The following is a 14,488-nucleotide window of genomic DNA, read 5'->3' as shown; positions in this document are numbered from 1 at the left end:
GAGAACCGCTTTTGAGTTGCTACAATGAAATTTGGGCAAACTGGACTAGCCAGTCACACCTTGATTTTCAGGGTTCATCCCTCTGTGAGTGATAAATTTCATTCCCATCAAACGATGCGGAGTCCTTTCATGCCAAACATATCACCAAGATAACCAGCACCGCCTCCCATTAAACTCTGATGTGTTATAAGCATTATATCTGATTGAATGAAAAGAGCGGCCCCTGAGAGACGAAGTAAAATGTATCTGAGGAAAACTGCTGTGAAGAGTCTGGTCACATAATCGTCAGGACAGGTTAAATGTGTTTGTGTACGCCTGCAGCGTGTTCTTCCAGTCTGTTCTGGTTTATTCTGACTGAAATGATGTGAGCACAAACAGCAGGACAGAAAACTGTTTTCGTCCTGCAGAACATTTTCCAACCTTCTGCAGTTCTCAGTGTGTAATCAGAGAAATATGCTGCTGCAGAAAGAGTCCAGAAGTCCAAACAGCTCATTAACACACAAAGATTTGCGCTCTTCATCCAGAGAGCAGTTAGACGCTGATCTCAGGTCAACAACTTTTATACAGCCTGTATATTCACGTCATTTTCCTGAACACGGAAACATGTCTGCCCGCGCGTTACGGACATCTCTGTAACAGTGACATCATGCTAGACCAGTGCCAAGAAAACTACAGCTAGAACAGAGTCCTACTCATGTCAGATAAAATGTTCTGCTCCTCTGCAAGTCCAGAGTACAAGTTCTCACCGTGTGATGACGTGTCAACAGAAACCAAACAGGACTCCCTAACAGAGGAAGCAGGAGCACAGCTGGAACCATTTTACCACATCCTTCACTGTTTAGCCTTCCACTCATGGTTTCAGCAGTTTCACATGTTAATATGTTCATCTTTAAGCCACTTCAAGCTGCTTTCAGTTGGTCATCCCTCTGGATAAAGATTTAAGGTCAGCTATTAAAAGATGTACGCCTGTGTGAGATTTGATTTGTTAAATAGAGCAGCGTGCAATCATATTTCAGGAGTTTTGAGATATCCTAATGGAGTTTTGTTTGTTTTTTTATAAAGGGGGGGTTAATCTTGAGCTGAGTATTTACAGTCATATACAAAAGTTTGGGCAATGGCTCAATTTTCTCCCTATGATACAGTGAACAACAATCATAAGCATGTCATAAGTTTCAAAGACTTTATTGCTAAATAACTCACTTTTACAGTGTAGAGTCCGTATTTACAGTTGTGAGTCTCCTTCATAACGTTTTCAATCCTCCGTAGCATGCTGGACTTACCAACACTCCTAGCTAATCACAGTTTGTGCTTTTAAAGGACTGCTTGTAGGTCTTCAGTTGAATTAAAAGTTGAGAAGTTTCCTGCCAATGGATACAAACTGCTGGATAATGTCACTTTGCTCCTGGATCATTCAAGCTGGTCTTTGAGGAGATTTAAGGGCAGTCTTTAAAAAGCAGACTTGCACAGATCATTTTACTGGAGCTAGAAGAATTTGGACTGTTTTTAAGTGCTTGTTTGATTCTGAAACCCGAAGGAGCGCTTGGACCCAGAAAGAGCGAATGGCAAATCATATCCACTTAACAAGCGGATTTCAATGGTCTTTCTTTACTGTGAAAATTCAAACCTATTTGATAGTGATGGTTCACTTCAGCCAGTTTGCCATCTATGAGATTGGAGCAAACACAAGTCACTTGACCTAAATAACCCCACAGCTGACCAATCGACTGATCCTACATACCCATTACTGAGACCTCTGCCCGTCAGGCCGTAGATTACGTGGAGCCACAAGGTGGCTCCACGTAATCTGCCCAATACTTGAGTAAATATTAGTTGGGATAATAGGAGCTTTTGGTCTTACAGAAACAAATAAGTGTTGTAGAGTGAAACCTCTTTATATGACACAATGTCTGACAGAGTTCACAGAGTCAAACCATTGATCATTTTCACTGCTCATTAATAACCAAGGAGAGCAAACTTAATCCGGCTCAAACAGAAAGAAAATGGACAGTGTGCAATGAATATTAATTGCACACTGCAAAAAATAAATGAATAAATAAATATATAAATGTCTATAGTAGATTGTAAAAAACAATCTTTTTTGTGTAGCATGAACATCCATATATTGGGTAGATAAAGCTATAAAGCTTATGAAAATACAGTTAAAAATGTATGTTTTCTGTCACATTTTCTAAAGCTGTCTGTATGAGGTCACAATTTTAAAAATCCACACTTTCACAAGTTCTCTGTGTAGTTAAAAGTCAAGATGGGTTCAGACTAGTTCGCACTCAGAAACCAAAGAGTGCGATGAAGCTGAATGTCTGTGGGCTGACAGAGCTGATCTGAGAGGTCTGAGGGGGTCCGAGAGGTCACAGCTGAGGAAACGGTGAGATCATCAGACTAATAACAAACATCCTGATCAAATTTACACAAACTGATCAAACTGAAAGTCCAGACAAACACGCAGAGAGGACGTTTATGAAAGAACACAGAACTCGTACTAAAAGTGTACCTGCACTACAAATATTTTATAACACTGTCTGCACCTGTGATTTGGAACAGACTTGTTTTAAAACCACAGTCCACCTCATAATGGACACAACTCATTCAACCAAAAATGCAAAGCACCTCATGAATGTGGATTCTCTCCTTTTAGTTGCAGCACTCTAGCTAAAACCTGCAGTAGGCTGGCGAACTGGTTCATGGGTGCTGCTATGCCAAAGTCACAGAGGTTGCAGAACAAGACGAGGACTCCAAGCTGCAGTCCAACACGGAGGAGATTGAGTGTGTCTATGGGAGGAGAGACGCACTCGAGAGCCAGCTGGTCTGAATGTTTCCGCTAAAGGGGCTCTGTAAGCGTTTTTTATCTTATAAATTCCAACCTTGACATGAGGTGTGTGTGTGTTTGCATGTGTGTGTTTATAAAGGAAGCCTCAGGACTGGAAACCTCAGGTCAGATGTGAACAGACAGCATCTGGTTTCCTCTACTCTACCTCCTGAGAGACTCGTAAGCCTGCAAACTGCTGCTGCTTCTGTCGGCTGTTTCTCACAAACAAAGCATGGAGGACGAGCAGCTTTAGCAGAAACCCGAGCTCCAGCAGAAACTCAGAGGAGGAGCATGTACAGAGGCTCTGATTGGCTTGCATTATCTCACATCTGGAGAACATCCCAGCACCTCTGACTGCATCCCCACACCAGGAGGAGACATGAGAGGAAACACCTTATTAGAGATCTTTAGATCACAGCTGGATGACACTGAGATTGAATGTGAGCCAAAACTACGAAGTTTAAAAGTAACCGAACACCTGGCTGCAGCTGTACGTCGTATCTCCTGAATGCTGTTTGGACTCCAATCAGATGAACTCAAGAACACACAAAACTCCCCCATAAATCAAGCCCATTCTGGTGTTTAAACTAGAGCCATCTGCAACCCCACAGATTCATGAAACCTAACGTGGAGGCAGCTCCTCGTGTTCTTCCACCTCATCTATTTAAAAAGTAACGACACACACAACAATTACTCTCATTTTGGTTATTTCAATCTTACGGCGCGGTCATGTGATATCGAAAAAAGTTGTTTCCAGCTGGCTAAAAAATAAATAATGGGAAAATGGTAATAAAGTTGAAACTTTTCGTTGTTTTGGGATTTAGTTTGTAATTTGTAACCGTTCACAGACAAAGATGAGTTGGAAGAGGTATTAACTGGCAGTAATCCTCTTCGGCTAAAATCAGCACAATACTATCATAGGAATGATTTCTCAGCTTGGGAGATTCCGGCTCTCCGAGGAGCACATGAATGCAAAGGTGCATGCACTCTTATTATTAAAGCAAATTAATCACATTTTTGAGGTTTAAGACTGTGAGGAGTGATTAAAATTTTAATATTTTCTGTCTAATTGGTTTACTAAAAAACCCCCAAAACAAACATTAAAGCTTTCCCACTGCTAGATTTAGCATGTGTCCATGAAATTCATACACATATGCAATTTGACAAGATTAGTCATTTGAATTCTCCTTTATGGAAGGAGAGGAGATAATGCTGTCCCATAATTCATAGTAATGCAGACATGAGAAGCCTTAATAAGGAGGAAGAATGGAGTTGCACTGGATCTTTTTTTTGTAATGACTTTTTCATGGTAACAAACTGTTAGCATGAAGGCAGAGCACAAGTTCTTATCAGTCGTACTTCAGAGCTATCTTTGACCTCACGACAGAAGGAGGCAGGAGGTATTTTTGGACCGAGATGTCATTTAAGCTATTTCCAGGTACACTTCAAAACATATCATGTACCACAAAACATATTTGGTTAATCTAGTCCAGGGATCTCAAAGTTATTTTGCATCATGGATCAGTGAAAGTATAGAACAAAATGTGTAAAATTACAGAAAATATAACTGCTGACGGTTCATTGTCCAGACTGTCCTGTAAATATAACATATGAAGTTTTTGTTCATTCACAGAAGACTTCCTTGAACTCGCGGGGGGGGGAGAGTAATTTCTATACCAGAAGGTGACCTTTTTTTCTTTGTGTATCTATTACTATTGCAGGGAGGGGTCTTTTATCAATATAAAAAGCTGTAAAACCTATGAAAAATACCTGATCAAGTCTAAAGATCTCAGCTAAATTGCAAAGCCTTGTCTGTTCACCTATCCTGATACTGGAGCAGATCCTGAAGCTTGAGCTTCATATTTAGATCATACTTTTAAAACCTGTAAGTTTCATTTCTGCCAGCATCACTGAAAGTAGGTGCTCTCTAATGCCATAAAGTGGGAACAGAAAGTGATTTGTAACTCGATTGTGCAACAGGCAAAAAGAGTACAGGAATGTGGCTTTAAGGCAGCCACATTTCTGAATTAAACTCTTCAAGTGCCGTTTTCATTTATTTAATATCATAGAGGTCTGGACTGTTTGTGGGACAAGATGAGCACGTGAAGGCGTCTCTTTGAGTAACTGTTCTCGCGCCTCTTCTCCACAGCAGAGTGATGTGCCATACATAAATAATAACAACCAGTATGAACTAAGTTTAGTAGATAAAGCTACCCTAACTGTAGTTTTTGTCAGGAAAGGAAGACACGATGTCCAGTGTGCTGCTTTTTTCTGCCACGACTCATGCTGTCAAAGCATCGTCAACCTGAAAAGGATAAGCGCAAGAGGATGGATGAATGGATCTTAAACAATGTCTTACCCCTGCAATAAGGCAGCATTTCCAACCTCGGGCAGTTATTAAAAAAATCCAGCTCCACAAACCGTTTCTAAAACAACAATTCAAACACTCAAGTGACCTCATTTGTTCTTGGTGATGAAACTTAAAGGAGCAGTACAGTATCTTGCTACAGAAATACAGTGAGGTGTCGGGAGGGAACAAGTACACTATTTAAGCCCCAAATGCTTGGTTTTAATTGTTAGTAATCTGCATTTATGCCGTTAAAAAGTAAACGATCGTGAGTCGTGAAAAGCATATTTATTGTTTTTGGTAGTTGAAGCTAAAGTCTGTTTGAATAGGTTATTAAGTCACAGAAACCAATACTGTCACAATTATACTGCCCTGTTTCCTATTAAAATGTGAGGACCGAAACTAGTCAATCTCCGAGGTTTGTGCTGTTTTAAACCTTTAAACAGACTGTGGACCTCAGAACCAGGGTTCTGGCTAGTCTTACCCAGCAGGGGGGACGTCTCGGGGCATTTCTCCAGCTTCTTCACCGGCTGCTCCAAGACTTCCCCCTCTTCGGAGACTTTATCCCCGTCTTTCGCAGGCTCGAGTCCGGAGGTCACCACCGGGTTGTTATTCTGGATCTTAGGGATGTTATTACTGGACTGCTGATTCTGAACGAAGGCGAGGCGGAAATCGTAGGAGCGGACATAGAAGACCACAGTGACGGCGATGTGGAGAAAACAGAGCAGCACCACCAGCTTACAAATCCGGTGGAGGACGCCGAAGTTGACGGAGGACTCTCCGGGCATCCTGGCTCGCACAGTCCCGGAGGTGTTTCGTTAAAACCCGGCCGATGAAGCGGAAATAACGTCTGTTTCCCCTGGTCGCTTAATGTTATCTGCTTTCAGACTCCATTTTCCTGCAAGTTGTCGGGAAAGTTTCCAAGTTTCCTGTGATATCCGGTTAAAATAAGAGCGAAATGTCGCGGGAATAAAGCGAATAACCGAGACGTCAAAAACAAAAACGAGCTCCGTCACGTTCAGGTGGATGGTAAATTAATTAATTTGCCCCTCAGTTCCGGTTTAAAATAAACTCACAGCTACGCGGCTCGGAAACTATGCGTCTCCGTTAAACGGCTCTTTTAAAGTTGGCTAACAAACGTTAACAAATCCCGCATAAAAGTTCTGAAAAGTTCTCGAGAGAAACATCCGCACGTCAGTCAGTACCGGAGCCGGGAGCAGCAAACGTCAGTTCGGAGGGTGAGCTGCGAAGTTCCGGAGAGAGTGGATAAACTTTCGCGTGCCGCAGAGGACACTAACCTGTCAGTGTGACGAAACTATTGTGAACACCTCCGGTTTCAGACTTTCACAATAAAACACAAAACCACCCGGAGTGCCGTTTCTCTACATGCTTACTAATAAATTATATGTTATAAATTAATCCCACTGATCTGTCAGTCAGTCAGTGAATTAATCAATCAAGAAGTCTTTTTCTATATAAAACATGGATGTATCCATTGATAAGTTTTTTTTTCTTTTATTGACAAACACTCTTTTTAATATAACACCCCCCCCCACTCCACCCCAAGGGAGGGAGTAGGTAGTGTCGGTTTGTTTGTCATTTGACCTTTACCTTCACTCTCACTGCCCAAGGCCAAAGTTAATTGAAATAAAAATTCAAGAAACCATATTGAGTGTTCACATATGAAAGGGCAACACACTTTTGTACCTGTGCAATACAGTACCCTAAAATGCCACAATGAGGCACATAGTGATTAATATAACATTTCAACCAGTTCTGCTCCAATCATATAGATAAACATAATAAAAGAAACACCTCACCATTTAATCTGTCACTGTTAATCAGCTATGTACCACATGCCTTCAAGTACTTTCATGATCATTTTTAAAGGCCACTGTCTTAGCTAATTATAGGCCAATCTCCAAGCTTCCTTTTATCTGAAGATGGTTTATTTGAAGAGATCCAGTCAGGTTTCAGAGCTCATCACAGTACAAAAAACAGCTTTAGTGAAGGTTCCAAAAGATCTTCTTATCCTAACAGTGGAGAGGCAGACCCAGGCCAAACTGTAGAGGTCAGAAGAATTGTCATATGATTAATGAGACAACATCGAATGTAAGAACTACTAGAACTCAAATCAGAAATTATTGTTAAACATAAAAAATATGTCAAAATTATCAGAGCACCAAATCATTTAGGATGTATCAGATTATTGAATGAAATTACTCACATAATCAGTTACTTTTTTCCTAGGCTAATATGCTAGGGTGACGATAACACCTGAGAATAAAATTAGCTAAACTCTTCTTAGCTCCTAGCCAGACCTTTATTTTGAAGGCAAACGCAACGATTTTCCTGGAGGAAGTTCACGGTAGTGAATTTGAAGAAGAGACTTGGCTTCCGGTTATACAAAGCAGTGACGTCTTCTTACCGCCTACAGACTTCACAAATCTTTTATTTGCGTTATGAATCATTGATCTTCCCTGAGTCAAGCTAGTTATTCTTAAGGATTAAAGGCTGTAAAGAAATTAAACGAAGAAGACGAATAAATAAATAAATAAATAAATAAATACATAAAATGAAATGAAATGAAATAAATCATACTAAAATAAAATAAAATTACTTAAATCAAATGAATTACACAAAGTAAAATAAGAGATAAAAATAAAGTACATTAAGACAAAATAAAACAATGAGAAGAAACAATTTAATAAACAACCAATAAACAGGTAAACAACAACAAACAATGCTTCAGTTAAACAAACAACAGAGTTGTCGTTACTTAAGTGACAATCAGTTACGTACCTTTAAAACAATGACTACATTAATTTAATATTAATGCATTTAGACGATTAAGCAAACAAAACTAAAATAAAATAAAGTGAAATTAATTAATTGAACATTGAAAAATTGGCACAAAATAAAAACTACAAGCCAAGTAAATTATCTGAAAATAAATCATATAAACTACACAAAAGAACTTAAAAAGTATAATAAATTGTTGACATGAAGTTTATTATTACAGTCTGAACGGGCTGTGGTAATTTACGAATGTTTACTGCGCCTCCATGTGGTCAAAATGTTGAAATACAACAACAAAGTTTTCACCAATCTCAGTAATATCCGTTTGGGCAATAGCACATATAAATGAATGATATTGGTGGTGTCTGGCCGTGTCAAGAACTTTGTTTTAAATTCAGTCTTCGCTTTAATCCAAAAATCTATAAAAAGTTGATAAAACAGTCCCACTCTCTCAAACTTTAGCGAAGATCTGCAGCACTCAGAGATTTCAAAGATCCTGATCTGCGCCACAATGAAAATATTACATTTAATGCTAAAAAAATTATACTAATCAGGTTAAAAGACACTATATCTTTATAAGATATTTTTATCTCTATCAGATCAGATAACCAAAATTTGGAGACAACATTTTAAACCATTTTAAATGAAATTTATCCAGTTAATGATTTTATTACACTAAGATTTAAAGAACAGGTAAATCACTGTATTTTTGTAACAGTGAGTCAGAAAAATTCAGTGTAAAACAATACAGTCCTTTTGGATTGGTTGCGGGCCAGAATAGAAAAGCAGAAATTTGCTCAACAATCCATCCATCCATCTTCATCCGCTTTATCCGGGGCTGGGTCGCGGGGACAGCAGCCTAAGCAGAGAAGCCCAGACCTCCCTCTCCCCAGCCACCTCCTCCAGCTTATCCGGGGGAACACCAAGGCGTTCCCAGGCCAGCCGAGAGATATACTCTCTCCAGCGTGTCCTGGGTCTGCCCCGGGGCCTCCTCCCAGTGGGACATGCCCAGAACACCTCCTGAGGGCATCTGATAAGGATGCCTCCTGGCATCCTTATCAGATGCCCGCTGGCCCGCTGGCTCCTTTCGATGTGGAGGAGCAGCTTCTCTACTCTGAGCCCCTCCCGGATGGCCGAACTTCTCACCCTATCTCTAAGGGAGAGGCCAGCCACCCTTCGGAGGAAGCTCATTTCGGTCACCACCCACAGCTCGTGGCCAGAGGTGAGGGTAGGGACGTAGATCAACCGGTAAATTGCGAGCTTTGCTTTTACACTCAGCTCCCTCTTCACCACGACGGACCGGTGCAGCCTCCGCATTACTGCAGCTGCAGCACCAATCCATCTGTCGATTTCCCGATCCCTTCTCCCATCGCTCGCGAACAAGAACCTGAGATACTTGAACTCCTCCACTTGGGGCAGGAACTCATCCCCGACCCGGGAGTGGGCACTCCACCCTTTTCCGGCTGAGAACCATGGCCTCAGATTTGGAGGTGCTGATCCTCATTCCCGCTGCTTCACACTCAGCTGCGAACCGTTCTAGTGCGAGCTGGAGGCCTTCACCCGATGAAGCCAACAGAACCACATCATCCGCGAAAAGCAGAGATAAGATTCCGAGGCCACCGAAGTGAAAACCCTCCGCCACTGGGCTGCACCTAGAAATCCTGTCCATAAAAATTCTGAACAGAATCAGAATCAGAAAGGGTTTTATTGTCAAATGTTGAGCAGGTTTACAACATTAGGAAATTGCTGCGGTACTTAGTGCAAACATACTGTCATATAACGCTTAAATAGACATAAAAATAAAAATAAGAATTAAAAGTGCTAAGTAGATAGATATATACATGAGTGCAGGTGGTGATCAGTTCCAAACATGGAATGATGCAGTGAACACAGGGGGGGTGGGGCTGTGTGCTTCCTGAAGTCCACAATAATCTCCGCTGTCTTCTGGGCATTCAGCACCAGGTTGTTGTGGCTGCACCAGGACACCAGACGTTCAACCTCCCTCCTGTAGGCAGACTCATCCCCGTCCGAGATGAGTCCAATAACAGGCTAACGTACAGGCTAACAGCCTAAAGAACAGAATCGATGACAAAGGGCAGCCCTGGCGGAGCCCATCACCTACCGGGAATGAGTCCGACTTATTGTCGGCAATGTGAACCAAGCTCTTGCAACGGTTGTATAGGGATCGAATGGCCCATAGTAATGGGCCAGACACCCCATACTCCCACAGCACCTCCCACAGGACACCCCGAGGGACACGGCCGAATGCCTTTTCCAAGGCCACAAAACACATGTAGACTGGTTGGGCAAACTCCCATGCACTCTCAAGTGTCCTTGAGAGGATAAAGAGCTGGTCCAGTGTTCCGCGACCAGGACGAAAACCGCATTGTTCCTCTTGTATCCGAGGTTCGACTAGTGGATATACTCTCCTTTCCAGCACCCTGGCATAGACTTTCCCAGGGAGGCTGAGGAGTGTGATCCCCCTGTAGTTGGAACACACCCTCCGGTCCCCCTTCTTAAAGATGGGGACCACCACCCCGGTCTGCCAGTCCACAGGTACTGCCCCTGATCTCCACGCAACATTGCAGAGGCGTGTCAACCAGGACAGCCCTACAACGTCCAGAGCCTTCAGGAACTCGGGGCGGACCTCATCAACACCAGGGGCTCTGCCACCAAGGAGTTGTTTAACTGCCTCAGTGACCTCGCCCCCGGAAATTGGCGGGTCATTCCCCTCATCCCCAGACTCTGCTTCCTCCTCGGAAGACGTGTCAGTGGGATTAAGGAGGTCCTCGAAGTATTCTTCCACCGCCTGACAATTTTCTCAGTCGACGTCAGCAGCGCTCCGCCAGCACTATACACAGTGCAGGTAGAGCACCGCTTTCCCCTCCTGAGACGCCTGACGGTTTGCCAGAATCTCTTCGAGGCAGTCCGAAAGTCTTTTTCCATGGCCTCTCCTGAACTCCTCCCACACCCGAGTTTTTGCTTCAGCCTCTGCCCGAGCCGCATTCCGCTTGGCCTGTCGATACCTGTCGGCTGCACCGGGTCGGTCCAGCGTCCTCCCCCGCCACCTGATCCAACTCACCACCAGGTGGTGATCAGTTGACAGCTCAGCCCCTCTCTTTACCTGAGTGTCCAGAACATATGGTCGCAGGTCTGGTGATACGATTACAAAATCGATCATCGACCTACGGCCTAGAGCAGGGCTGCCCAATCCCAGTCCTCGAGAGCTACTATCCTGCAGCTTTTAGATGCATCCCTACTCCAACACAGCTGAATCAAATGAATGGCTTGTTATCAGGCCTTTGCCAAACACGATGGCATGCTGAAGAGGTAATCAAACCATTTGATTCAGCTGTGTTGGAGTAGGGATGCATCTAAAAGCTGCAGGACGGTAGCTCTCGAGGACTGGGATTGGGCACCCCTGGCCTAGAGCGTCCTGGTGCCACGTGCAGTTATGGACACTCTTATGTTCGAACAAGGTGTTTGTTATGGCCAAACTGTGATTTGCACAGAAGTCCAATAACAAAACACCGCTCCGGTTCAGATCAGGGAGGCTGTTCCTCCCAATCAGGCCCCTCCAGGTCTCGCTGTCGTTACCCACGTGAGCATTGAAGTCTGCCAGCAGGACAACAGAGTCTCCAGGTGGAGCACCTTCCAGCACACCACCCAGGAACTCTAAGAAGGCTGGGTACTCTGAACTTCCACTTGGTGCATAAGCGCAGATGACAGTCAGGACCCGTTCCCCGACCCTAAGGCGCAGGGAACAAACCCTCTCATCCACCGGGAAAAACCCCAACGTACCGGCAGCAAGCCGAGGGGATATTAGAATACCCACCCCAGCCCGCCGCCTCTCACCAGGGGCAACTCCAGACTGAGACAGAGTCCAGCCCCTCTCCAGGAGACTGGTTCCAGAGCCCAAGCCATGCGTAGAGGTGAGCCCGACTATATCTAGCCGGTACCTCTCAACCTCACGCACTAACTCAGGCTCCTTCCCCACCAGAGAGGTGACATTCCATGTCCCTATTGCCAGTCTTGGCAGCCGGGGGTCAGTCCGCCAGGGCCTCCGCTCCTGGCCGCCACCCGGCACACAATGCACCCGACCCCTATGGCGCCTCCTGCGGGTGGTGGGCCTGCGGGAGGATGGGCCCATGTCTCCTCTTCGGGCTGTGCCCGGCCGGGCCCCATGGACTAAGGCCCGGCCACCAGACGCTCGCCCTCGGGCACCCTCCCCGGGCCTGGCTCCAGGGCGGGGCCCCGGTAACCCTATTTTTTTTTCTTCATAAGGGTCTTCTGAATCGCTCTTTGTCTGGTCCCTCACCCAGGGCCAATTTGCCATGGGAGACCCTACTAGGGGGCAAAAGCGCCCAGACAGCATAGCCCCTGGGATCCCTGGGAACACAATAAGGTAGCGATTCACGGAGATTCTCCGTGAATTGAACTTAACAATGTAATTTTAATTGGAAAATATTTCATTCACAAATGCAGATTCTGGACGAATGATCTAAAGCTGTTTAGTAAGTCTCTGAAAGCAGTTCAAAATGGATCAGTCTATAAATTACTCTCATTACTTAGTAATTTAAATCTAATATGTGTGTGTGCCTTTTTTCTTTTTTCTCTTTTCTTTTTGTATAATTTTTATTTATTGACATATTTATTTTTCATATTTATATTTATGGATCATTGTATTTGGTCAGCCTGTGTTGTTGTTACAATATGTTCAATACAGCTTTTTGCCTGGCAAAAAAGAAATCAAGTATCCATCCATAAATTTAAAAGTTTATGCTGGACTTGGAATCAGTTTCGTTATGTTTTTCCAGAAGCGTTTAGCAGCACCTGCAGTCTTCCTCGGCCGGCAGTCTTTGCTCTGTCGTCTGTGCAAACTGAAGGAGAAGTGATAATACCTGTAAGTAAGCTGCTGGTTGTTTCTCACTGTGGATGAAACTTTTAATGTTAGGCAGGCTCCAGATGGAGGCCCAGAGGTACCAAACCCCCACTTTCTCTCCTCATTCTCATTCCTTTTTTTAAGTGGTAACTGCTCCAAGATCCTTTTAGAAAAATCTAAATAAATAAGGTTTGTATTTTGTTTTGTAGCTCCTGTCACTTGTTTCCAGTAATGATGCCCAGGTATCATCTTCTTGAATTAGCTGTGTCTCGTTACCCTGATGTTTCCTGTATCACTGAATACTGCTCACTGCTCTTGTTAAACTCTGAGAACCTTGTTCTTGAAAATAGGTACCAACGCACTTCTATTCCATTTCTCAGTCATCCTCTCCAGAGCACGCCTTTGCCTCTCCGGGCTCTTTTCCAGCTGTTCCCTACTCTCATTGTGTTAAACAATCTGATCAAAAGGTCCACTGCCCTCTCTCCTAGACATCTCCTGGTATGTCATCTGGACCATCTGCCTTTCCACTCTTTGTCCTCATCATAGCTACCCTCATTTCCTCCCTACGAATCATCAGCTCTTCCTGATTCACTCTTTCCACCATCCATCCTCCACTCAAAGTACTCACTTTGAGTGCTAGTACACTTCCATCTCTGCCCTTAATCACCCTAACCTGTTGCACATCCTTTACAGTTTGATATCTCTGCCAGCCAGTTGATACAAGTTCTTTTCTCATGCCTTAGTATCCGACCTCCAATAAAATTCACTATTGGCCTTTTCCTTTGCTTTTGCCAGTCTGTAAGCACTGTTTTGATATACTCAGATGTTAATTTTGTGTTTAAAATCATTCAATAAGGAATCAAACCTGATTGACTGAAACAAAAATGATTCTGAGAAATCAGTGGTGTGAGCATTTTTAACCCTTTATTATACAGATTCATATACTTTCATCAATAATGGGATAATCTAGTTGAACGATAGGTGTGTATGGAGGTTTTACAATTTGTATAAATTTCACGGTCAGGTGAGGGTGAGGACTATGTACAGTTATGTCCAAAGAATTTGGGGAAGCAACATATTTTGTGATTTTGTCTCTGTCCACACCACAGTGGGTTTAAAATAAAATAACAAACAAACAAAAAACAAGATGTGATTGAGGCACAGACTTTCAGCTTTAATTCAAAGAGTTTAACAAGAGCACTGCATTAGCTGTTTAGGAGACAGACATTTCTATAGTCTCCCAGTTTCTTTCTTTCGTTCTTCCTTTTTTTTTTTTTTTTAACAGGAACTGGCTATTTGGTGTAGCAAGCACAAGAGTTCCATAACAATACAAGGCACTTTTTGGCACAACACTGAAACAACAGAGTATAACTTTTTGTTTTCAATTAAAAAGCAAAACAAAAAAACTGTCTTTATTGTTCTGTATGAGGGAAAAGTCATCTTTGTAGGTAACTGTGACTTTTTTTTATAAAACAAATTAAATCAACTGGATGTATCAGGTACAATAATCAAAATAAAGTGAATAAAATTAATGAATTATGCTATTTAATAAATAAATAAATAAATAAATAAATAAATAATACGGTTACTTTAAAATAAAAGATTGGGAACTGATTTCCACACCTCCTCGCGCTGT

General features: G+C 42.9%; 1 protein-coding gene across 1 annotated transcript in view; it reads right to left on the bottom strand.

Annotated features, from left to right (window-relative positions):
* Positions 1–6,483, bottom strand: part of b4galt1l (DP-Gal:betaGlcNAc beta 1,4- galactosyltransferase, polypeptide 1, like) — a 22,451-nt gene extending 15,968 nt beyond the window's left edge. Inside the window, exon 1 of the mRNA XM_005924041.3 lies at positions 5,656–6,483. Coding sequence (XP_005924103.1) covers positions 5,656–5,959 — 304 coding nt within the window. The 5' untranslated portion in view covers positions 5,960–6,483. The remainder of the gene's footprint in view (positions 1–5,655) is intronic.
* Between the last annotated feature and the right edge of the window lie 8,005 nt (positions 6,484–14,488).

The sequence above is a fragment of the Haplochromis burtoni genome, unplaced genomic scaffold (assembly GCF_018398535.1).
Source record: "Haplochromis burtoni strain Fernald_Lab_line unplaced genomic scaffold, NCSU_Asbu1 Contig_73, whole genome shotgun sequence".
Classification (NCBI taxonomy): domain Eukaryota; kingdom Metazoa; phylum Chordata; class Actinopteri; order Cichliformes; family Cichlidae; genus Haplochromis; species Haplochromis burtoni.
This window is presented reverse-complemented; position numbering and strand designations above follow the sequence as displayed.